This window comes from Mandrillus leucophaeus, unplaced genomic scaffold (genome assembly GCF_000951045.1).
Source record: "Mandrillus leucophaeus isolate KB7577 unplaced genomic scaffold, Mleu.le_1.0 Scaffold32, whole genome shotgun sequence".
NCBI classification, from domain to species: domain Eukaryota; kingdom Metazoa; phylum Chordata; class Mammalia; order Primates; family Cercopithecidae; genus Mandrillus; species Mandrillus leucophaeus.
In genome coordinates, this window is record NW_012103365.1 from 2,094,146 (window position 1) to 2,117,627 (window position 23,482).

Consider the following 23,482-nt stretch of genomic DNA (forward strand, 5'->3'; position numbering starts at 1 on the left):
TGAACTCCTGACCTCAGATGATCTGCCCTCCTCAGCCTCCCAAAGTGCTGGAATTACAGGCGTGAGCCACTGCGCCCAGCCTTAGCAATTTTTAAGTGTACAATTAATTGGCATTAATTACATTCACAATGTTGTGCAACCATCTCCACTATCCATTTCCAAAACTTTTTTCATCACCCCAAATAACTCTACACATTAAGGAATAAATGCCCATCCCTACTTCCTTCCATTGCTGATAGCCTGAATCTACTTTCTGTCTCTATGAATTTGCCTATGCTAGATATTTCATGTAAGTGGAATCATATAATATTTGTCCTTTTTGTCTGGCTTATTTCACTTAGCGTAAGGTTTTCAAGGTTCATCCTTGTTAAAGCACATCAGAACTTCATTCCTTTCCGTAGTGGAGTAATATTCCATTGTATGTATATACCACATTTCATTATCTGTTCATCTGTTGATAGGCACTTGGATTGTTTCTACCCTTTGGCTATTGTGAATAATGCTGCAGTGAACACTGATGTACAGGTATCTGTTCGCGTCCCAGTCTTCAGGTTTTTTGAGTATATACCTAGGAGTGTAAATACTCAATACTTAATTTGGCAATGTTTGGTATATACAAAAGAGTATGATTGCTGGGACAAATGGTGAGTCTGTGTTAAACTTTTTGGGAAACTGCCAAACTTTTTTCCGAAATGGCTACACCATTTTACATTTCCACCAGCATTGTGCAGGGTTCCAATTTCTCCACATCTTTACCAACACTAGTTATTTTCTGGGTTTTTTTTTTTTTTTTTTTTTTTTTTTGGATTATGGCCATCCAAGGGGGTATAAAATGGTATCTCCTTGTGGTTTTGATTTGTATTTCCTTAATGATTAATGATGTTGAACATCTTTGAATGTTGCTTATTGGTCATCTGTACATCTTCTTTAGAGAAATGTCTGTTCAGTCCTTTTCCTATTTTTATATTGTGTTGTCTTTTTCTTACTGAGTTCTAGGAGTTCTTTATACATTCTGGATATTAAACACTTATCAGATATATGATTTGCAAATGCCTTCTTCCTTTCTGTAGATTTTGTGCATCCCCTTGATGCACAAAAGTTTTTAATTTTGAAGTCTGGTTTATCTGTTTTTTCTTTTGTTGCTTGTGTTTTTGGTGTTATATTAAGAATCCAAATTTATGGCCATGAAGATTTACTGCCGTGTTTTCTTCTAACAGTGTTAGTGGTCTTAGTGCTTGTGTTTAGGTCATTGATCCATTTTGAGTTACATTTTTTTTTTTTTTTCAATGACATGGAGTTTCCCTCTCATTGTCCAGGCAATCTTGGCTCACTGCAACCTCCACCTCCTGGGTTCAAGTGATTCTCCTGCCTCAGCCTCCCGAGTAGCTGGGATTACAGGCGTCCACCACCTCGCCTGGCTAGTTTTTTGTATTTTTTTTTAGTAGAGACGGGGTTTCACCGTGTTAGCCAGGATGGTCTTGATCTCCTGACCTCGTGATCCGCCCGTCTCGGCCTCCCAAAGTGCTGGGATTACAGGCTTGAGCCACCGCGCCCGGCCACGCCTGGCTAATTTTATATTTTTAGTAGAGGTGGGGTTTCTCCGTATTGGTCAGGCTGGTCTCAAACTCCCGACCTCAGGTGATCTACTAGCCTCGGCCTCCCAAAGTGCCGGGATTACAGGCATGAACCACTGTACCCGGCTTGAGTTAATTTTTTTATATGGTTTGAGGTAGGGGTCTAACTTAGTTCTTTTGAATGTAGAAATACAGTTATCCTGGCACCGTTTGTTGAAAATACTATTCTTTCCCTGTTGAATGGTCTTGGCACTCTTCTAGAAAATCAATTGGTCATAGATGAATGGATTTATTTGTGGACTCTCAATTCTGTTTGGTTGGTCTGTATGACTATCTTTATGGAACACTGCACTGTTTTGATTATTATAGCTTTGTAATAAGTTTTCTGTTTTTTTGTTTTTGTTTTTGTTTTGTTTTTTGTTTCTGTTTTTTTGTTTTGTTTTGTTTTGGGAGACTCTGTCACCCAGGCTGGAGTGCAGTGGCATGATCTCAGCTTACTGCAACTTCTGTCTCTCAGGTTCAAGTGATTCTCTTGCCTCAGCCTCCTGAATAGCTGGGATTACAGGCACGTGCCACCATGCTAGAGACCAGGTTTTGCCGTTTTGGTCAGGCTGGTCTCCAACTCCTGACCTCATGTGATCCACCCGCCTCGGCCTACCAAAGTAGTGGGATTATAGGTGTGAACCACTGCGCTCGGCCTACTGTAATAAGTTTTTAATCATGAATTATGAGTCTTCCATGTTTGTACTCTTATAAGATTGTTTTGCCTATTGAGGGCTATTTGCTTTTTTTTGGGGGGGGGTGTTGGGGGGGTGGATAGAGTATTGCCCTGTTGCCCAGGCTGGAGTGCAGTGGCAGGATCTTGGCTCACTGCAGCCTCTGCTTCCCAGGTTCAAACAATTGTCCTGCCTCAGCCTCTCCAATACCTGGGATTACAGGTGCGCACCTCCATGCCCGGCTAATTTTTGTATTTTTAGTAGAGACGGGGTTTTACCATATTGGCCAGGCTGGTCTTGAACTCCTGACCTCAGGTTATCTGCCCACCTCAGCCTCCCAAAGTGCTGGGATTACAGGCATGAGCCACCATGCCTGGCTGCCTTTTGCTTTTTAAAGATGTTTACTTTGGCAATATTTTGGGTATACAAAAGAATATATGTGACATATATGTTATAAAGCATAAAATTAAATCAACACCAGTGAACCCTATACCCAACTGAAGAATTGGAACATGATCGGTGTACAATAAGTACTATTTTTATGTTCCTCCCCATTCCTATTTTTGCCACCCTCCAAGAGAAAACTGCTGTCCTGATTTTGCGTCTTATAAATTCTTTATTATTTAAACAAATTTTCCACATATCCCTAAATAATATATATTGTTTAACTTAGTTTCCTGTGATTTATTTTTATTTTAAAAATCTTTATTTTATTTATTTGTTTGTTTGTTACTTTTTTTGAGACAGGGTCTCACTTTGTTGCCCAGGCTAGAGTGCAGTGGCACAGTCATAGCTCACTGCAGTCTTGACCTTCCAGGCCAGGCTCAGGCGAACCTCCCACCTCAGCTTCCCAAGTAGCTTGTACTATGGGCATACACCACCATTGCCGGCTAATTTTGTTTTTCTTTTTTTTTTTTTTTTTGAGACAATCTCACTGTCACCCAGGCTAGAGTACAGTGGTGTGATCTCAGCTCACTGCAATCTCCACGTACTTGGTTGAAGTGATTCTCATGCCTCAATCTCCTGAATAGCTGGGATTACAGGTGCACGCCACCATGTCTGGCTAGTTTTTGTATGTTTAATAGAGATGGTGTTTATCCATGTTGGTCAGGCTGGTCTCGAACTCCTGACCTCTACCAAAGTGCTGGGATTACAGGTGTGGGCCACCACACCTGGCCGTATTTGTAGTTTTTTAGGAACCTTCATACTGTTCTCCATAGTGGCTGTACTAGTTTACATCCCACCAACAGTGTATAAGAGTTAACTTTTCTCCAAATCCTCACTAGTATCTGATATTTTTTGTCTTTATGATAAGCATCCTAACTGCGGTGAGACGATACCTCATTGTGGTCTTAATTTGCCTTTCCCTGATGATTAGTGATTTTTTGTTTGTTTGTTTGTTTGTTTGTTTTTTCAGACAGAGTCCTGCTCCGTTGCCATGCTAGAGTGCAGTGGCCTTATGTCAGCTTACTGCAACCTCTGCCTGCCAGGTTCAAGCAATTCTCCTGTCTCAGCCTCCTGAGTTGCTGGGACTACAGGTGCACACCACCACGCCTGGCTAATTTTTTTGTATTTTTAGTAGAGACGATGTTTTACCATATTAGTCAGGCTGGCCTCGAACTCCTGACCTCAGGTGATCCACCTGCCTCAGCCTCCCAAACTGCTGGGATTAAAGGTGTGAGCCACTGTGCCTGGCTGATTAGTGATGTTTAGTGAACATTTTAAAATATATATTTGTTGGCCATTAGTTTGTCTTTTGAGAAATGTCTATTCAAGTCATTTGCCCATTTAAAAATCAGATTGTTTGGGTTTTTTTGCAGTTGAGATGTTTGAGTTCCTTGTATTAATATATTCTGGATATTCTGTCTTTGAAGAATAGTTTGAAGATATGTTCTGCCATATTTTCATTCTGTTGATTGTTTCCTATGCTGTGCAGGATCATTTTAGTTTGATATAATCCCATTTATTTATTTGCTTTTGTTGTCTCTGCTTTTGAAGTCTTATTCATCTTTTCCAAGACCAGTGTCTTTAAGCATTTCCCCTATGTTTTCTTCTAGTAGTTTATAGTTCCAGGCCTTCCATTTAGATCTTCAATTCATTTTGAGTTATAGACCAGGCACAGTGGCTCACACCTATAATCCCAACTCTTTGGGAGGCTGAGGCGGGCAGATCACTTGAGGGCAGGAGTTCAATACCAGCCTGGCCAACATGGTGAAACCCATCTTTACTAAAAATAGAAAAAGATTAGCTGTGTGTGATGGTGCATGCTTGTAATCCCAGCTACTCAGGAGGCTGAGCCATGAGAATCACTTGAACCCAGGAGGCAGAGGTTGTAGTGAGTCGAGATGGTGTCACTGCACTCCAGCCTGGGCAACAGAGTGAGACTCTGTCTCAAAAAGAAAAAAAAGAAAAAAAAATTCATTTTGAGTTGATTTTTGTATAGGGTGACAGGTGTGGGGTCCACTTCTGCTTATGGATATGCTATTTTCCCAGCACCATTTATTGAAGAGACTGTCCTTTTCCAGATGAATGTTCTCGTCACCTTTGTCAAAAATCAGGTGGCTATAGATATGTGGATTAATTTCTAGGTTCTGTTCTGTTCCATTGTCCTATGTGTCTTTTTTTTAATGCCAGTATTATGCTATTTTGGTTATTGTAGCATCGCAGTAAGTCTGGCAGTGTGATACCCCCTTCAGCTGTGTTCTTTTTGTTCAGGATTACTTTGGCTATTCAGAGTCTTTGTGAATTTGAAGATATTCTTTCTATTTGTTAAGAATGCATTGAGTCTGCAGACTGCTTTGGGCAGTACTCAGCTTTTATTTCTAAGATTCATTGTGGGCTGTGCATTTTCTTTCTTTTCCTTTTTCCTTTTTTTTTTTTTAGATGTAGTTTTGCTCTTATCGCCCAGGCTAGAGTGCAATGGCACAATCTTGACTCACTGCAACCTCTACCTCCCAAGTTCAAGCGATTCTCCTGCCTCAGCCTCCTGGGTAGCTGGGATTACAGGTGGCTGCCACCACATCCAGCTAATTTTTTTTTCTTTTTTTGTGTGTGTGTTTTTAGTAGAGACAGGGTTTCACCGTGTTGGCCAGGATGGTCTCAAACTCCTGACCTCAGGTGACTGACCACCTTGGCCTCCCAAAGTGCTGGGATTATAGGCGTGAGCCACTGTGCCCGGCCGGTCTGTGCATTTTCACTGCTGTGTACAGTTCCACTTATCCACCCTCCTGTTTGTGGAAAGTTATTTTGTTTCTAGTTTTTTGCTATTATGAACAGTCCATTTATATTTCTATCCCTTCTCTTCCAGAACTTTGTCATTTCTGTTTTCCTGAGCCCATAAATCAGATGTCACAGTGCCTGCAGGGATAGAAAGAGTGTGAACAATAGGGAGTGGTGGGGCCTGGTGAACTGGAGAATGTGACCAATCTAAGCCCAAGCTGGTTGTTACTGTGTGGGAATACAGGCCCATGTGGCAACAATCAGCTTTCCAGAGCTTCTGATTCTTTTTCAAAAGCAACTGGAAATCTCAATTTTTAAAATGTAAGATGTTCTACTACTCAAATAGTAATGTTTAATTTTAAATGATTTGTTAAAATGCCACATGTCCTTCCTGTAGAAGATAGCTAAAAAAAGTTAAAATAAATAAATAATAAAAATGCCACATGAGCCAAACAATACAGATTTGCAAGTATAGTCCTTCAACCTCCACTTTGCTACTTGTGCCTTGCCCATTGTTGAGTTCAGTTAACTCTTTGCTTAGCTTCTGTGAAGGGCAGCTGTCTCCTTTCATTTGCTTCTCTGAAGGACAGCCACCTTCTTTCATTTTAACGCCCCACTGCCTCTGTTTTGAATCTGACTTCTCTTCCTCAGCGCTACTCCTTGTGAAATAGGAAATAGGAAAAGGATTTGAGTCCATCTTCCTAAATTTCTCTGACCACCTGCGATACCATTTACTTCCTTTGTGTGTGTTTGCTTCTTTAGTTGGTGTATAGTTTAGGCTGACAAACAGACTTATGTGGATGTTCTTTATTTCCACATTAAGCTTGTACTTATTTAAAACACAATAAAACAACCACCATCACCAAATACCCAGAACTCTTGGAATTCTGTTTTCCTCCAAAAGAAAAGGAAACCATTTTCTCTGATCGTAGGTGGAAACATGAAAGTGAAAACAATAATTGAAGTAAATTAAGACTCTTAGATGAAGGGAGTTCATACTAGAAATAGATAATCTCTTTAAGCTTGAAGAGTACATCTTTTGAAAACCAAAGTGGCTGGGCATGGTGGCTCATGCCTGTAATCCCAGCAATTTGCGAGACCAAGGCGGGCGGATTACCTGAGGTCAGGAGTTTTAGAGTAGCCTGGCCAACATGGTGAAACCCCATCTCTACTAAAAATACAAAAATTCGCCGAGTGTGGTGGCACATGCCTATAATCCCAGCTACTCAGGAGGCTGAGGCAGGAGAATCACTTGAACCTGGGAGGCAGAGGTTGCAGTGAGGTGAGATCACAGCACTGTGCCGCAGCCTGAGCAACAAAGTAAGACTCCATCTCAAAAAATAAAACTAAAAAAGAAAACCAAAAGAACTGTAATGTTCATAATCAGCAGCAGATGTGGAAGTTCTTTTTTATGAGTACAAGTTTCATAGACGGTACATATGCAGTTGAGATTAGTAAGCTTTTCCAGGTATGAGTCTGTTTCTTGTTTGGTGTCCTTCAGAGTTAGGTGTTCAGGCTAGTGATAAATCTAAATTCACCTATATATCAGGAGTTCCCCCACCTACCTCCCTAGCCTGACCTTCTGTCCTTGACCTCAGATGTTTATTTACAACTGCCTGTTGATCATCCCATAGCTATCTCAAATTCAACATTTCAAAATTTAATTGGTAATCCTCATAATTGCTTACCCTATTGTAAATTCTCTTTGTCTTACCTCCCAACAGCCAAACAGTCACCAAGTCATGTAGATTCTCTTCTTTTCTTTTTAAACATTTTATTTATTATGGAACTAAAACCGATCATCTTTATTGAGGTATAATTTGCATACAATAAATGTATCCATTTTGAGTGTGCAATTTGACAAGTTTTGACTGATGGGTACATCTGTGCAACCATTACTACAATCAAGATATAGAATACATTTCTATTACTCTAGTTTCCTTGTGCCCCTTTGCAGTCAATCCTCTACCCTTGTACCCTTGCCCCAGGCAACCACCAATATAAAATTAATATAGATTAGTTTTGCATTTTCTGAAGTTTCATATAATTAGAATCACAAGCCCTTTTTTAAAATAATTTTTTATGGATATATAATAGATGTACATATTTTGGGGGCACATGATAATACATTTATAAAATTTATAAAGATACGATCAGTTTTGGTCAGACGTGGTGGCCCACACCTGTAATCCCAGCACTTTCAGAGGCCATGGTGGAAAGATCTCTTGAGCCCGGGATTTCAAAACCAACCTGGGCAACATAGGGAGACCCCCATCTCTACAAATAAAAAAAATTAGCTGGGCTTGGTGGTGTACACCTGTGGTCCCAGCTGCTTGGGAAGCTGAGCTGGGAGGATCACTCAAGCCTGGGAGGTCGAGGCTGCAGTGAGCCATGATGGCACCACTGTACTCCAGCCTGGGCGACAGAGTGAGACCCTGTCCCCCAAAAAATGAAAAAAATAAAAACTCAGTGTAATTGGGATATTCATCACCTTAAATATTTGTCTTTATGCTAGAAACAATAAAATTATTTCCCTCTAGGGTAGCCAAGGCAATCTTGAGCAAAAAGAACAAAGTTGGAGGCATCACGCTACCTGACTTCCAACTGTACTACAGGGCTATGGTAACCAAAACAGCGTGTTGCTGGTACAAGAACAGACACATAGAACAATGGAACAGAATAGAGAACCCAGAAATAAGACCACACACCTACAACTATCTGGTCTTCATCAAACCTGCCAAAAACAAGCAATGAGGAAAGGATTCCCTATTCAATAAATGGTGCTTGGATAACTGGCTAGCCATATGGAGAAAACTGAAACTGGACCCCTTCCTTACACCATATACAAAAATCAACTCAAGATAGATTAAAGACTTAAATGTAAAACCCAAAACTGTAAAAATCCTGGAAGACAACCTAACCAGTACCATTCAGGACATAGGCACAGGCAGAGATTTCATGATGAAGATGCCAAAAGCGATTGCAACAAAGCGAAAGTTGACAAATGAGATCTGATTAAACTAAAGAGATTCTGCACAGCAAAAGAAACTATTAACAGAGTAAACAGACATCCTACAGAATGGGAGAAAATTTTTGCAAACTGTGCATCTGACAAAGGTCTAATATCCAGCATCTAAAGGAATTAAACAAATTTACAAGTAGAAAACAATCCCATTTAAAAAGTAGACAACGGACATGAACAGACACTTTTCAGAAGCAGACATACAACAATCATGACAAAAAGCTCAATATCACTGATCATTAGAGAAGTGCAAATCAAAACCACTAGTTACCATCTCACACCAGTCAGAATAGCTGTTGTTAAAAAGTCAAAAAATAACAGATGCTGGTAAGGTTGTGGAGAAAAAGAAGCGTTTACATACTGTTAGTGGGAGTGTAACCATTGTGGAAGACAGTGTGGTGATTCCTCAGAGACCTAAAGACAGAAATACCATTTGACCCAGCAATCCCATTACTGGTTATATACCCAAAGGAATATAAATCATTCTGTTATAAAGACATATACACATATATATTCATTGCAACACTATTCACAATAGCAAGGACATGGGATCAACCTAAATGCTCATCGTTGCAGCACTATTCACAATAGCAAAGACATGGGATCAACCTAAATGCTCATCAATGATAGACTGGATAAAGAAAATGTGGTACGTACACCATGGAATACAATGCGGCCATAAAAAAGAATGAGATCATGTTTTTTGCAGGGATATGGATGGAACTGGAGGCTAAATGATGGACATATAGAGGGGAACAACACACACTGGGGCCTATGGGAACGGGGAGTGGGGAGGGTGCAGGAGGGAAAGGATCAGGAAAAATTACTGATAGGTACTAGGCTTAATACCTGGGTGATGAAATAATATGTACAACAAACCTCCATGACACAAGTTTACCTATTTAACAAACCTGCATATGTACCCCTGAACTTAAAAGTTAAAAAAAATATATTTCCTTCTAGCTATTTTGAAATACATAATAGATTACTGTAAGCTATTGTCACCCTACTGACCTATCAAATGCTAGGTCTTATTTCTTATTTCATCTATCAAGCTGTATATTTGTACCCATTAATCAACCCCTCCTCCTTCCCGCTACCTTTCTTGGCCTCTGGTAACCACCATTCTACTCTCTGTCTTGAAATCTACTTTTTTAGTGCCCACGTATGAGTGAGAACATGCGATATTTGTCTTTCTGTGCTTGACTTATTTAATATAATAACCTCCAGTTCCATCCATGTTGCTGCAAGTGACAGGATTTCTTTCTTTTTTATGACTGAATAATATTCCATTATGTATATATACTACATTTTCTTCACTTGATCTTAGCCGAAAGGCCAAGAAGCAGTGTATACCACATTTTCTTTATCCATTCACCCATTAATGGATATCTGGGTTAGAATCATATGCTCTTTTATGTCAAGCTTTTTTCACGCAGCGTAATGTTTTTGAGATGTATCCATCTTGTTGTGTATAGTAGCAGATTATTATTTTTTTCTTTTTATAGCTAAACATTATCATTATGGAACTTTTAAGACATGTACCAAAGTAGAGTGGATATAATGAATTCCCATAAAGTCGTTTACCAGCTTCCGTAATTAACAGTATTCTGACATCTTTGCTTCATCTCTAAACTCACCCTGTAAACTCAGTCCTAGTTTGACTAGGGTGGGGTAGGGAAGGCTAGAGTTTTTTATTTATTCTTATTTATTTATTTTTTCTTTTTCTGAGTCAGAGTTGTACTCTGTTGCCCAGGCTGAAGTGCAGCAAGTGGCGCTATCATAGCTCACTGTAGCCTTGAATTCCTGGTGATCCTCCCACCTCAGCCTCCAGTGTACCTGGGACTATAGGCACGTGCCACCATGCCCTGCTTAATTTTTTTTTTTTTTTTTTTGAGACAGGGTCTCACTCTGTCACCCGGGTGGGAGTGCAGTGGCGTGATCTCAGCTCACTGCAGCCTCAACCTCCTCATGCTCAGACAATCCCCCCATCTCAGACTCCTGAGTAGCTGGGACTACAGGTGTGCACCACCACATCTGGCTAATTTTTATATTTTTTGTAAAGATAGGGTTTTGCCATGTTGCCCAGGCTGGTCTCGACCTCTTGTGCTCAAGCAGTCCTCCTGCATCAGCCTCCCAAGGTACTAGAATTACAGGCATGAGCCACTGTTCCTGGCTGGAGTATTTTAAAACAAATTGCAAATGTCATGTTATTTCACCCACAAATACTTCAATGTGTCTTACTAATTCTTAAGGACTTAAAAATTCGGTAGAGGTAGGGCATGGTGGCTCACAATTGCAATCCTAGCACTTGGGAGGCTGAAGTGAGAGAATTACTTGAGGCCAGGCGTTTGCGACCAGCCTGGGCAATATAGCAAGACTATGTCTCTACAAAAAATGAAAAGAAAAATTAGCCAGATCTGGTGGCATGTACCTGTAGTCCCAGCTACTTGGAGGCTGAGACAGAAGGATCTCTTGAGCCCAGGAGTTCAAGGTTACAGTGAACTATAATCAGGCCACTGCACTCCAGCCTGAGTGACAGAGCAAGACCCTGTCTCCATAAACAAACAAAAATGAGTAGAGTATCACTGTTATCATGTTAATATTATAAAAACTCCAGTACTTCCTTAATATCATCTAATCCTCAGTCCATATTCAGTCTTCCCAGTATCTCAGGATATCTTTTTCCAGTTGGTTTGTTTAAAGCAGAATCCAAACATGATGCTGCACACATTGTATTTGGTTGATACGTCTCTTAAGTCTCTTTTAATCTGTAACAGTTCTCTTTTCCCAACCCTTTTGTCTTTCCATGCCATTTATATGTTGCAGAAACTGGATCACTGTCCAGTTGAATTCTCCAGCTGCTGAATTTGGCTGATTATGTCTATATGGAGTTGCCTAATAAGGTCCTTATCTCCTTCCTTCCTTGAAATTGGTCGTTAAATCTAGAGGCTTAATCAGATTAATTTACTTTTATTATTAATTGATATATTTTTACGGTTTATTTTTTCTTTCTATATGTATAGTTATTGCTTTAGATAAGATCCATTATAGGCTGGGTGCAGTGGCTCATGCCTATAATCCCAGCACTTTGGGAGGATCACTTGAGGTCAGGAGTTCAAGACCAGCCTAGCCAACATGGTGAAACCCTGTCTCTACTAAAAATATAAAAATGAGCCAGGCGTGGTGGCGGATGCCTGTAATTCCAGCTACTGGGGAGGCTGAGGCAGGAGAATTGCTTGAACCTGGGAGGTGGGGTTGCAGTGACCCAAGATCACGCCACTGCACTCCAGCCTGAGTGACAGAGCAAGACTCCATCTCAAAAAAAAAAAAAGATTAATTATCTATTTTTACCTTGATCCATTGTAGTCATCTAAAGGGTCAGTTTTCCTCAAGTCTCTCACCTGCATCCCCCATGCAGATGCCAGGGTGCTTCCACAGTAGTAGTAATAATATGGAAATTTATGTATGTTAATCCTCTGTTTAAAATACTGGGGCCAAGTGCAGTGTCTAATGCCTGCAATCCCAGCACTTTGGGAGACCAGAGTTGGAGGATTGATTGCATGAGCCTAGGGGTTCAAGACCAGTGTGGGCAACATAGCGAGACTCCCATCTCTACAAAACATTTAAAAATTAGTGGGATGTGGTGGCATACACCTGTAGTACCAGCTGCTCAGAAGGCTTAGGCGGGAGGATCCCTTGAGCCCAGCAGCTCAAGGTTGCAGTGAGCTATGATTGTGCCACTACACTGCAGCCTGGGCAATAGAGTGAGACCCTGTGTCTTAAAAAAAAAAATTTTTTTTTTTTTTGAGGCAAAATCTCACTCTTTTTGCCCAGGCTGGAGTGCAATAGCGTGATCTCGGCTCACTGCAACCCCTGCCTCCCAGGTTCAAGCGATTCTCATGCCTCAGCCTCCCAAGTAGCTGGGATTACTGCAGGTACCTGCCACCGTGTCTGGCTAATTTTTGTATTTTTAGTAGAGATGGGGTTTCACCATGTTGGCCAGGCTGGTCTCGAACTCCTGACCTCAGGTGATCTGCCTGCTTCAGCTTCCCAAAGTGTTGGGATTACAGGTGTAAGCTACCACACCTGGCCAGAAAAAAATTTTTAATGAAATAAAATATTTTGTTGACTCTTTATATCCTCTAGGAAAAATGCCTAAGCTTCTGTGCTTAGCATACATAATTCCTCATAATCTACTTGCATGTCCCTTGCTTACTTTTTCCAGTTACAACTCCAGCATATTCACTTTTTAACCCCATTTATTTATTCAGCAGACATTTTGAGGGTGCCTACTCTTTACCAAGTATAAGGCATTAATCCTCCCAGACTTACAGGTTGTGTTACTCAGCCCCTCTCAGCAACTTCTGGGGAAGCCACATCTTACACTCTGCTGCAGTGTAGCACTTAGAATCTGAGTTCAGAGGTTGGAAGATGAACCAGAACTCCATTGCGTCCACCTCTGGGAGCACGGAGCTGGAGGTAGTACTGTTAAGAAAGAAGACAAAGGTAGAGCAGCCAGAACTCTTGATAAGCAAGCAGCCAAGGCTTCGGAGGCACAAGGACCTACCTGAGTGATTCTAAAGAGACACATAAGCCAGATCTGCTTTAGGTGTTCTCACTAAGTGCTCATTCAGTGAGTTCTATTCATGGGGGATTAAGGGCAAAGCTTATGATTTACTAGGAACATCGCTAACTGCAGTCACTGTCATGAGGGCAGTTCTCTTTTTACCTTACAAGTTACTCCTTTTGGCAGAACATTTGTAACGTTCTATCAGAGTGGATTGTAACATAACTCAGAATCAGTATCTCATTATCTACTCTTTTTTGTTACGTCTTAGACTATGTTGCTAATTTTTTAAAATTTGCTTTGTCTTACAGACCATTGTGATGAATGACTGTATTATCCGAGGGGATCTGGCAAACGTAAGAGTTGGACGTCATTGTGTTGTAAAAAGTCGTAGTGTCATAAGGCCACCATTCAAGAAATTCAGCAAAGGGTATGTAATTTAATTACTTGTTCAAGTCTTGGGCAAGAAGCTGCCACTGGTGGTATGGTCCATGTGTTGAGTTGTGGTATAATGACTAGGTCCATCCTGTTGTTTGAAGCACTAAGTAAGAGTTCACCATAATGAACACAATTCTGCTGGTGGTTGTCTCAGTCTGGTTGATGATTGGTTGCCACAAACAGAATCCACTTATACACTGGCAAAAGCAAGGGGTTTCTGATCAAACAGACTGGCTTATATAATGGAACCTAAGAGCAGGAAAAGGAGCAAGCCAGGCCTCACAAGGGACCGGAACCTGGAATTGGACAGCTAGCTGGAATCAAGACAGTTTTGTCTACCTATCCCTCTCTGTATCTGAGATTGTATTTTTTCTTCTATACTGCCCTTCTCTCTGCATTTCTACTTCCCTTTTCTCTCTCACAGATACCTGCCCCATTTGTTCATGGAGACTACCTTGCTGACTCACATTCTAATTTATATCATTTCTCCATTTAGGCTTCCAGCAGACACCAACTAGAGACCTTATGTGTCATTTCCAAACTCCTGAGAGAGAGAATCTGATTGGCTCACCTTAAGTATGCATGATCTGAACAGCTTTGACCCAAAGGGCAGAGTCAAGTCAGGTCCACTGATCCTTCAGTGGGAATAAAGACTATCCAAGAAAGGCCATGGACAGAGCAGGCAAACTGACCACCATAGCTGATATGGTGCTAAAAGTATTCTCTTTGCCTCTTTACCTCTCTCCTCCTTGGCTAATTGCCCTCCTGGCACCCATCTGCATTTCATCCAATAAGTCAGCAAGCATTTATTGAGTACCTTCTTCATGCCCGCAGCTAGGTTATAAGCTGAGAATATATAAAGATAGATAAAATAAGATTCCTGCCTCAAAGTTCCCAAAGTCTAGTTGTAGAAACAATTAACATAATCAGATAGTGACATGTGACAGCTACTATATGGTGTGATACACCTGTCACAGAGGTATGAACATGGTTAGGAAGGAACAGAAAAGGGAGCAATTAACTCAAACTAATGATAATACCTAGAAGTGTATCATGCAGAAATAATCCCACATGTCCAGTAATGATATTGGATTCTAGGCTTTCCATGACATACAAGAACTGGATCAGAGAATCATTATAAAAAATTCACATGATTAGCTTTGAAGGCTATTAGGGGGAAACCAGAAAACCTCCTGGTACTCTTTTATGGTTTTATATGGTGTGACTGAAACCCTACTAGAGATGTTGATTAACAGCATTATTGGGTTGGATATGGCACAGGAAAAGCACCAAGAGTGAACAAGGCTTTTATTGCTGAATGAAGGGATGTGTAAGTAGGAATAGTACATGTGAGAAATGCAGAAATATGAAAGTGTAAATAGCAAAACGTGAATAGAAGCTGAATGTGGATTTTTTTTACCTGCATTTCATACGAGAATCAGATAATACTATCAAACTTGGAATCTTAAATTTAAAAATTAAAGAACTGTCAGTACTGCTACAGACCGTGATGAGATCAAGGAATGCATTGCTGCACAGGAGGTACAGACCAAAAATAGTAATGGTTAAGGAAGATTTAAACAAATTATAGGTTCATAGAGGACAGGTATCATCTCTGAAAAAATATTCTGAACAAAATAGAACAGAATTGGAAGGAGCTAATGAGCATCTAGCACTTTATATTCATTCCAGTCCAAATATTTTACATCCCAAGGTATAGAAATTACGTATAAATGTGATCACAGAACCACTGTCAGTGACATTTGAGGAACCCTAGAGAATGGGATGGGAATGATGTCAGATATCTGGAGAAAGCCTGCTGACTCCTACTCAAAGTCAATTAAGTTTTTCCTAAAGCCGTGGACTAGGTAACGTCTCCTTGTTATATGTGGTCATAACTTGATATTGTGTTTCTGTATCCCTTATCATAGTTGTCACTACTTACTATTTAATCTCTTTTCTTGATTGTAAGCTGCTCGTGGACAGGGTTCTATCTCTTTTGTCATGGTTGTAGCCCTGATTTCTAGCATTGAGTCTGGCACATAGTAGGCACTCACTGAAATCTGTGAATGAATAAATTTTTAGAATGCTGAATGTGGAAATTATAACTCATGATCCTAATGTCAATTCCCTGGAACATTATAGGGCACGTTAGTAAAAATGTGATCTGTGAGCATTTTCAAAGGAAGTGGGAATGAACAAACGTTCATTGATTTTTATTTGGTACCTGCTCTTTTAGCTTTGAAGATCTTGCCCCTCCTGCCTTGGTTTTTCCTTGCATATTTCTTTGGTGTACTATTGCAGTTTTGAACTAGTAATCACGTTCATTTTCTTCAATATTGTATGATTTTTCTAGCCTGAGGTTTCTTTCCTTGCTGGGGACAGTCTTGCTAAGATGATAAAGTTCAGATTATGATCTGTAGTTCTATAAACCTTGACCCATAGTACATCATCTTGACCTTTCTTTGTTCATCTTCTTTTCCTCTTCTAGTGTTGCATTCTTTCCTTTACATATTGGGGACCATGTCTTTATTGAGGAAGATTGTGTGGTCAACGCAGCTCAGATTGGTTCCTACGTTCATGTTGGGAAGAACTGTGTGATTGTGAGTATGATGACTTGGCTGGCAAAGCAGCCTCACTTTCCCTCCAGCTCCTATCCCTCACATCAGTGGGACCCTGTTTCTGTGACCAAGCAGGGTAGCAGTGGTTTCGTCTTCCCATAGTTGGATTTTTCTTGACAGATATGGAATTTTTTTCAGCCGGGCGTAGTGGCTCATGCCTGCAATTCCAGCTTTTTGGGAGGTTGACGTGGGTGGATCACTTGAGGTCACGAGTTTGAGACCAGTCTGGCCAACATAGTAAAACCCTGTCTCTAGAAAAATACAAAAATTAGCTGGGCATGGTGGTGCATGCCTGTAGTCCCAGCTACTCGGGAGGCTGAGGCAGGAAAATCACTTGAATCCAGGAGGCGGAGGTTGCAAAGAGCCAAGATTGCACCACTGCTTTCCAGTCTGGGCAACAAAGCGAGACACTGTCTTAAAAATAATATATAAATAAAAAGATTTGGAATATTTTCTAGACATTAATACTGGCAAGCGTTTATCAAGCCTCCTCTATATAATGTTAAACGCTTTCCTTGGATGATTTCATTTATTCCTCACAACCATTCAAAGGTGTTACGTGTTATCCGTATTTGCAGATGAGAAGACTGATGACCTTAAATATTAAGGGATTTGGGGCCAGGTGTGATGACTGTCATCTGTAATCCCAGCATTTTGGGAGGCCAAGGCAGGAGGATCCCTTGACCCCAGGAGTTCAAGACCAGCCTGGGCAACAAAGCAAGATTCTTTCTTTTTTAAAAAAAACAAAAGTTAAGGGATTTGATAGGGCTAGAAAGCAGTAGACCTGGGATTTAAACCCAGGTAATATGATTATTAGCTATGCTGCTATATGGCCTACTTGTTGCTTTACTTCATGGAGCTTACAGTCTAATGGGAGTAAGGAAATCTGAAGGCTGAGTTGAAATTGGGGGAGGACAAGCATTTCAGGAAAGGGATTCGCATGCGTAAGGAAGGGTTCGAGTCATCAAAAGGCATTTACGTGTAATTCAGGGTGCAAGCGGGCCCCTTGCTCAGCAGAATCTGTCGGACCCTGGTCCACTGGAGCCTAGGAATAGGTTGATTTAACCCAACCAAGGCTTAACAAGTTGGATTTCCTGTGATTTCTTAGATGATGAGCTTGATTTCAGATGGAATTTATGAGAAGCATGTGTAGGGAAAATGTTTTCTGCATTTTAGATTTGTACTCCAGACTAGACTCTAGGAAAAGCCAAGACTCTGTTTCTTTAATGACCATTCCCATTAATATGGAGCCAGCTCTCTGCCCTGGATAAGACTCAGACCCTGAAATATCAAAAAACTTGCAGAAACCAAACAGTTCACATTCCAGGAACTATGAGGGTACAGCAAAGGTGAACAGAAAGTCTTTGGGACAAGGAGAAAGTTAGTAAAGTTCATCCTCTTCCCTCACCCTAATTGCTTGGCAAAAACTAGCCTTCCAGCTGGGGTTTTCTGATATTTTCCTTAGTAAAGTGAAGATATTACCGCAGTAGCCTAGTCGTATAACCCTGTCGTTTATTCTCAGAGCAAAATGTCTGAAAGGTTAAATCCAAGTTCTATTCCCAGTGCTTAAGAAATTCTAATCCTGCTGTCAGGTGCTCTTGTTTTTATGCCACTTTTTAATACATCACTTCATGATAATAGTCATTGTTCCATATTGGCAGTACTTGCTGAGCCTTGACAAATACTCAATCTCAGGAGAGATTCTTTTAGAATTCTAGAACTTCAACACTGGAAGTAACTCTTTTAGTCCAGCTGTCCCCATGACACATAGATCCTTCCTATAACATCCCATGTGGTGGTCTTAACTTCCGTTTGGATATGTGAAGATGAAGGTGTTCATCAGAATTGCCCAGATGCCTGAAGGAAAAGCTTAACAAGCAATATTTATAGGCACTGTTGCTGTACTATGAGTTTTACATTTATTCTCTCTATGACAACCCCCCTGCAGATTGGTTTTCCATTCTGTTTCACAGATGAGGAAACCAAGGCTCCAAGATGCTAACTTTCTTGCACAGGATATATAGGTAGCTGTAGTATTAGCAGCATGGCTGCAGTTGTTAACTCCTTGGAAAACTCTCTAAAGAATAAAGTAGTTTCAGGCCGGGCGCAGTGGCTCATGCCTGTAATCCCAGCACTTGGGGAGGCCGAGGCAGGAGGATCACTTGAGGCCAGGAGTTCAAGACCAGCCTGGCCAACATGGTGAAACCCTGTCTCTACTAAAAATACAAAAAAATTAGCCGTGGTGGCGCGTGCCTGTAATCCCAGCTACTTGGGAGGCTGAGACAGGAGAATTGCTTGAACCCAGGAGGTGGAGGTTGCAGTGAGCCAAGATCATGCCACTGCACTCCAGTCTGGGCAACAGAGTGAGACTCCATCCCCCCACCACCACCCCCCAGAAAAAGTGGTTTCAGCTTTTACTTCCTCAGCTATTGCCAGTGCATTTATTCCTAAGAAATACCTACATTTTGAATGTTTAATTTGATTGATCAGTTTACCCAGACAGCTTCTGAAACCCAGTTAAGCATTATTTCTCTTAAGTGGGCAAAATGGCCAACCAGTGGACAGAGCAGGTGCCTTCAGGCTGCATGGTGGCTGGTATACACAGTGAAAATATCCCATCAACTAGTCTTCTTTTCCAGGGCCCTTTGTGTGTGGATCCTTCCATGGGACTATATCATGCCTCACGTAGCCCGTTGGGTGTCCTTTTACTCAGTGCCTCATGAACTTAATCTGAGTTAGTAGGAGCTTAGTCATGACAGAAATTCTTTGGGTTTATGTTAATTTGAGGTCACCAGGGAAGATAGTTAGTTGCCATATTTTTGAAATTGCCACTAGCAGGTAACCCATGGAAGAGGACTTTACAAGGAAGAATGAAGAACTATAGTCATAATGTGCTTTTGAGCTAAAGATGTTGTCAAGTATTGTCAGAGCTGTTATCTACCTCGCTGGAGAGAGATCAGCCACTTGGGAAATTCAGAGCCACTTGGGAAATTCACATGCTTTCATAAGAAGTTCATTTAGCAATCTACCTTTTCCTAGAAAAACATATGATTTAAGTGTTTAATAGTGGGGAAAAATTTAAACACAACCAAATCAAAGTGTCTTCTTCATGTTCTTTGCTAAACAATCTGAGATCTGGACTGGTTAGCATTGTCCTGGTATTTGTAAAGATTTCCACACTCTCAGTCAGGTATATTTTCTGATTGTCTAGCCAGGATACCAGTGAACTAACAGGTCCTGATGTAAATGCAGTCAAAAATGACCAAAACTTTCATTTCCTCAGCAAGGAGTCTGAGGTACAGCTGTAAACTGTACACAGAAGCCCTACTTTTCCCTTAGCTCATGAAACAGATGAGTCTCTCAGACCTTATTTCTTGCTCTCCAAATGCAGTGGATCGTGGCAGAATTGAAAAGTGGTGACAGTGGTTAAAGTCTGGGATGAGGTTCAAACATCCACATGACTATCACTCACCTGTGGGAGAACAAGTGAACTAATAGTTTCATATCCAAATGAATTTGTCAGGATTTTTCCAGTTTGAATCGACAAAGGAGCAAACCAACCAACCAACCTTAAGCTTGTGGGTGCAGAGTGGAATGGGTGGTGAATGTAAACTAAGACTACAGGAGTAGATCCTAATGTCATGGCCAAATGGCTCCAGGGCTTCAGCCCATGTTGTAAGAATTAGTCTCCATCTCTGTGCTGCTTTCCTCTGGGAGGTTCACTCTCAGACAGGTTCTTCCTTCATGGAAATAAGATGCCTATTCCAGTCTTCCAGCCTGTCCTCTGGAAACCCCAGTGGGAAGTGCTGCTTTCCCCAGCAGTCCCAGCAAAAACCCTGAGGTTGGGGTCCATCAGACTAATTGGGGTCATATGCTGATCCCCAACACCTGTTATTGTGTCCAGGCTTGGGGTTTAGTGTGTGGACTGTGGGGTGAAGCACATGGATGAGATGGGGATGGGAGGGTTACCAAGGAAAATACAGGTTCTGTTACCAGAAGAAAGGGGAATGGATGCTGGACAAGCAAAAGCACAAACGTCCACTAAATCAAAGGGAAAATTCAACAGAGCTCACGGAAGACTGAAATTCAGTCTGTAATGCCATGACATTTTGTCCTGTCTCTAGCATACAGCCTTCCCCCGCAAATGTACACAAACACACACTGTCACAACCTTGCTGCCTCCTCCTCGTCGGGTACCACCTGAAGCAGGAAATTGCAACCAAGCCTCTTGTCACTGTCCCTGGCTATTACATGATATCATGAATGGGGAAAATAGAAAGGAGCCTTTCACACAGTAGACTAGACAAATTTTACTCCCATTTCCTGATCCATTTCCTATTAACAAGATTTTAATTTCAGGGGCGCCGATGTGTGTTGAAAGACTGCTGCAAAATTCTTGACAACACGGTATTACCTCCAGAAACTGTGGTCCCACCATTCACTGTCTTCTCAGGCTGCCCAGGTAACCTTGCGTGTTGATTTAGTTTAACTTCCTAAAACTCAATTATATTTTCCATCACAAGAGTAATGCATACAATTCCTATCTCTGGCAATATGTTGCTAGAGCTAACTTAGAAATTCACCTGTACAAAGTACCTGGAAATGCTACCTAACATTTAAACTGTTTAAATGCATAATTAGGTTCACCAGCAAATAAGGAAATTATGAAGGGCCAAACACAAAGAGGAAACTAAGCCCAGGCTGTGAGATTGCACGGGTTAATGCTGTCTTCATCATAGAGTGGTTTTAGGGGTGATACTCATGTCAGGACGGAAATAAAGCTTTGGATCCACACATGACAGAGAGATCCTCAGATAACTCTTTAAAGGATTCCCTCTCAAGGAAAAGTCGATGTAAAACAAATCTGCTGGCAACACAGGGAATGTACAGGAAAGCATTTCTTGCCTGGCCTGGGCTCTGGGTAGAAGAAGTCTGTCTAGAGAATTTTAATGCTGGGCTTACCCTCACATTGGTCATGAGTTTAATTTATACATTCCACATGGCCCAGGAATTCCCAGACTGAAAAGTTAGTATAAAGCATGGTCTAAGACCAGCAATACCTTGAGGATACCTGAGAGGGGCAAATATTAATACATTATCTCCAGACCTTGGCTGATAGAATACTCACAAGTAAAGCCCATCAGGAGCCTGGAGTTCCAAATTATAAAACGTGAGGAAACAAAAGTGATACATACTTCTCTCAGAAAACTTGGAAAACACTGAAAAGCAGAAGGAAGAAGAAAACCTCACATTGCCTTAGCCCTACCCCAAGACAGTATCTTCTTCTCCATGTTGTTTTACACAGCTGAAATCATGTAGCATATACAGAAGCATGTCATAAATTCACAGATGGAAAATGATATGAACAGAGAGATTTGACAGTATATGATACCTACCACTGGGTGGTTTAATTGTTTTTCCAATTAAAAAATAAATCTCATTTCTCAGATCATTGAATCTGAATTTCTAAGATGAACAGAATCATCATTCAGATTCTTTGGGGAGGCATTTGGCCATTCTACCGTGTCACGCATCTCTGCTTTTGCAGAGGAGGAAGGAAAGACTTTTGTTTAGTAATTTCTCCATATTGGGGTCCTGCTGTGAAAAAGTTTAGCTGTTCTTAGCAAGCGCTGGACCAGAACAGCCCCAGCAATTGTTTAAGTGATTGTCAGACATGCATCTGATTGAGGTGAGAGGGATATTGCCAGAGAAATATCTTAATCTCTTGTAACTTCTTTAAGCTTGTTAGAGCTGGGTCTTTCTTTCCCCAGGACTCTTCTCAGGGGAGCTCCCAGAGTGCACTCAGGAGCTGATGATTGACGTCACCAAGAGCTACTACCAGAAGTTTTTGCCGCTGACACAAGTCTAGCATCTCTGCCTCATGTCTTGAATCTGCTTGAGCTCTAAGATGAACCTGAGGACAAAGTGAGCCAGTCAGCACCTAGAAAAAACTCTTGTGTTTGACATCTACCACCCTCCTCCTTTTAAAAAATTTCTTTAGAATTTCTCAATCCTCAAGGCTGTAACCTCTTAAGAATTTACTAACAGACAGACTATCTGGAGGAGTTGTCTTCAAATGCTGTGCTTACACCTTATCTGTGAACAGTCACTTTGTACCATTATCTGTGGAACACAGAATCATCTGTTCCCAACGCTCCAGCCCCTTGGTCCTTGGATGGCTGGATCCTGCCTGAAACGGACCTGCAGAGCAGCAGCACCCTTCCGGTGTGGAGGCTGTGTAGCTGGTGTGCTGCTCATGGCCATACACTACCCATGCTGAGAGCCTCTCACACAGGTAATGCCCAGCTTTTCTGCTGCTAACACATTTGGCCAGTTGTTGGCAATTGTTCATAATCCTGGGAAAGGTGTTTGTGACTTTTCAGAGCCCAGATTCCTGTTGGCTCTTAAAACTTGAGGGTAGGGGTGATTAGTGTTTCTCTCTTTCCTAGGACCTTAGCTGTTCTAGGGTAGTTAGTAAAAGACTTTTTAGCATTTTGACCTGGGGCCTTTGGCTTTCACTAAAAGTGGGGACCTCAGCATCACAGATTGTAATTTTGCCAAGTGTTAGATTTGAGTCTCTCATGTGAATGCATTAGTCAGGCAGTTACTCCTTGCCTCAAGGTACTTACCTTATTTCATTGAAGACACCGCATTTGTGAACTCTTGCTCCCTGGCCTAGAACCATTCAACCTACCCTGTATTTGCCATAAACTCCACAATTCACACCTAAATGTCTGTACTCAGAGTCCATTCGCATATATACATGAAGGGCTCGTAAAATCAGATTGTGGGCACAGAGCCCCAGGAGTAAATGAAGTTGCTAGGGCTGTTCTTACCATCTCCTTCTGACCAGATAGCACAATCTTTCCTGGTTCTGCTCTGACCTCTTAGCTTAGAAAGAAGATTTAGAAGTTAGAGGCTAAGCAGGTTGTCTTTGCTTAATGCTCTGATCCGTAAGTGAATAGGGCAGAACAGTTCAGTCTTGAAGGTTAGAATTTAGCAAGAGCTATCCTGACCTAATATCCAATTGTGGGGGTTGCAAAACAGAATAGCTGTATGTAATCATTGACACTAGTTCCATCTAGAATTCCTTTCTAGTTTGTCATTTTTTAAATGTTTATACATTAAAACCACCAAAATAAATAGCTTCTCCATGCATTTAGGGCCATGACAGCTGACAGCTCCAGACCTGCATCCTCCCAGCTTGGGGGCCCTGAATGAAAGGTTTCTTCCCTTCCAGTTCTAATTTGGAAATTCCCAAAGTTCTCAATAGTTTGTTGTGAGTTCCATGTCCTCTTGGGTCAGTCACTATGGCCATGCGT

The 23,482-nt window shown here is 41.2% G+C and overlaps 1 protein-coding gene across 2 annotated transcripts in view; it reads left to right on the plus strand.

Annotated features, from left to right (window-relative positions):
* Nucleotides 1-22,587, plus strand: part of DCTN5 (dynactin 5 (p25)) — a 26,986-nt gene extending 4,399 nt beyond the window's left edge. Inside the window, exons 3-6 of one of the 2 annotated variants that reach the window (XM_011987934.1) lie at nucleotides 13,413-13,531; nucleotides 16,031-16,142; nucleotides 20,520-20,622; nucleotides 21,902-22,587. In XM_011987934.1, the coding sequence (XP_011843324.1) occupies nucleotides 13,413-13,531; nucleotides 16,031-16,142; nucleotides 20,520-20,622; nucleotides 21,902-21,909 (342 nt within the window). In that variant the 3' untranslated portion in view covers nucleotides 21,910-22,587. The remainder of the gene's footprint in view (nucleotides 1-13,412; nucleotides 13,532-16,030; nucleotides 16,143-20,519; nucleotides 20,623-21,901) is intronic. The other variant, XM_011987933.1, reaches the window with a different exon arrangement.
* The last annotated feature ends 895 nt before the right edge of the window (nucleotides 22,588-23,482 follow it).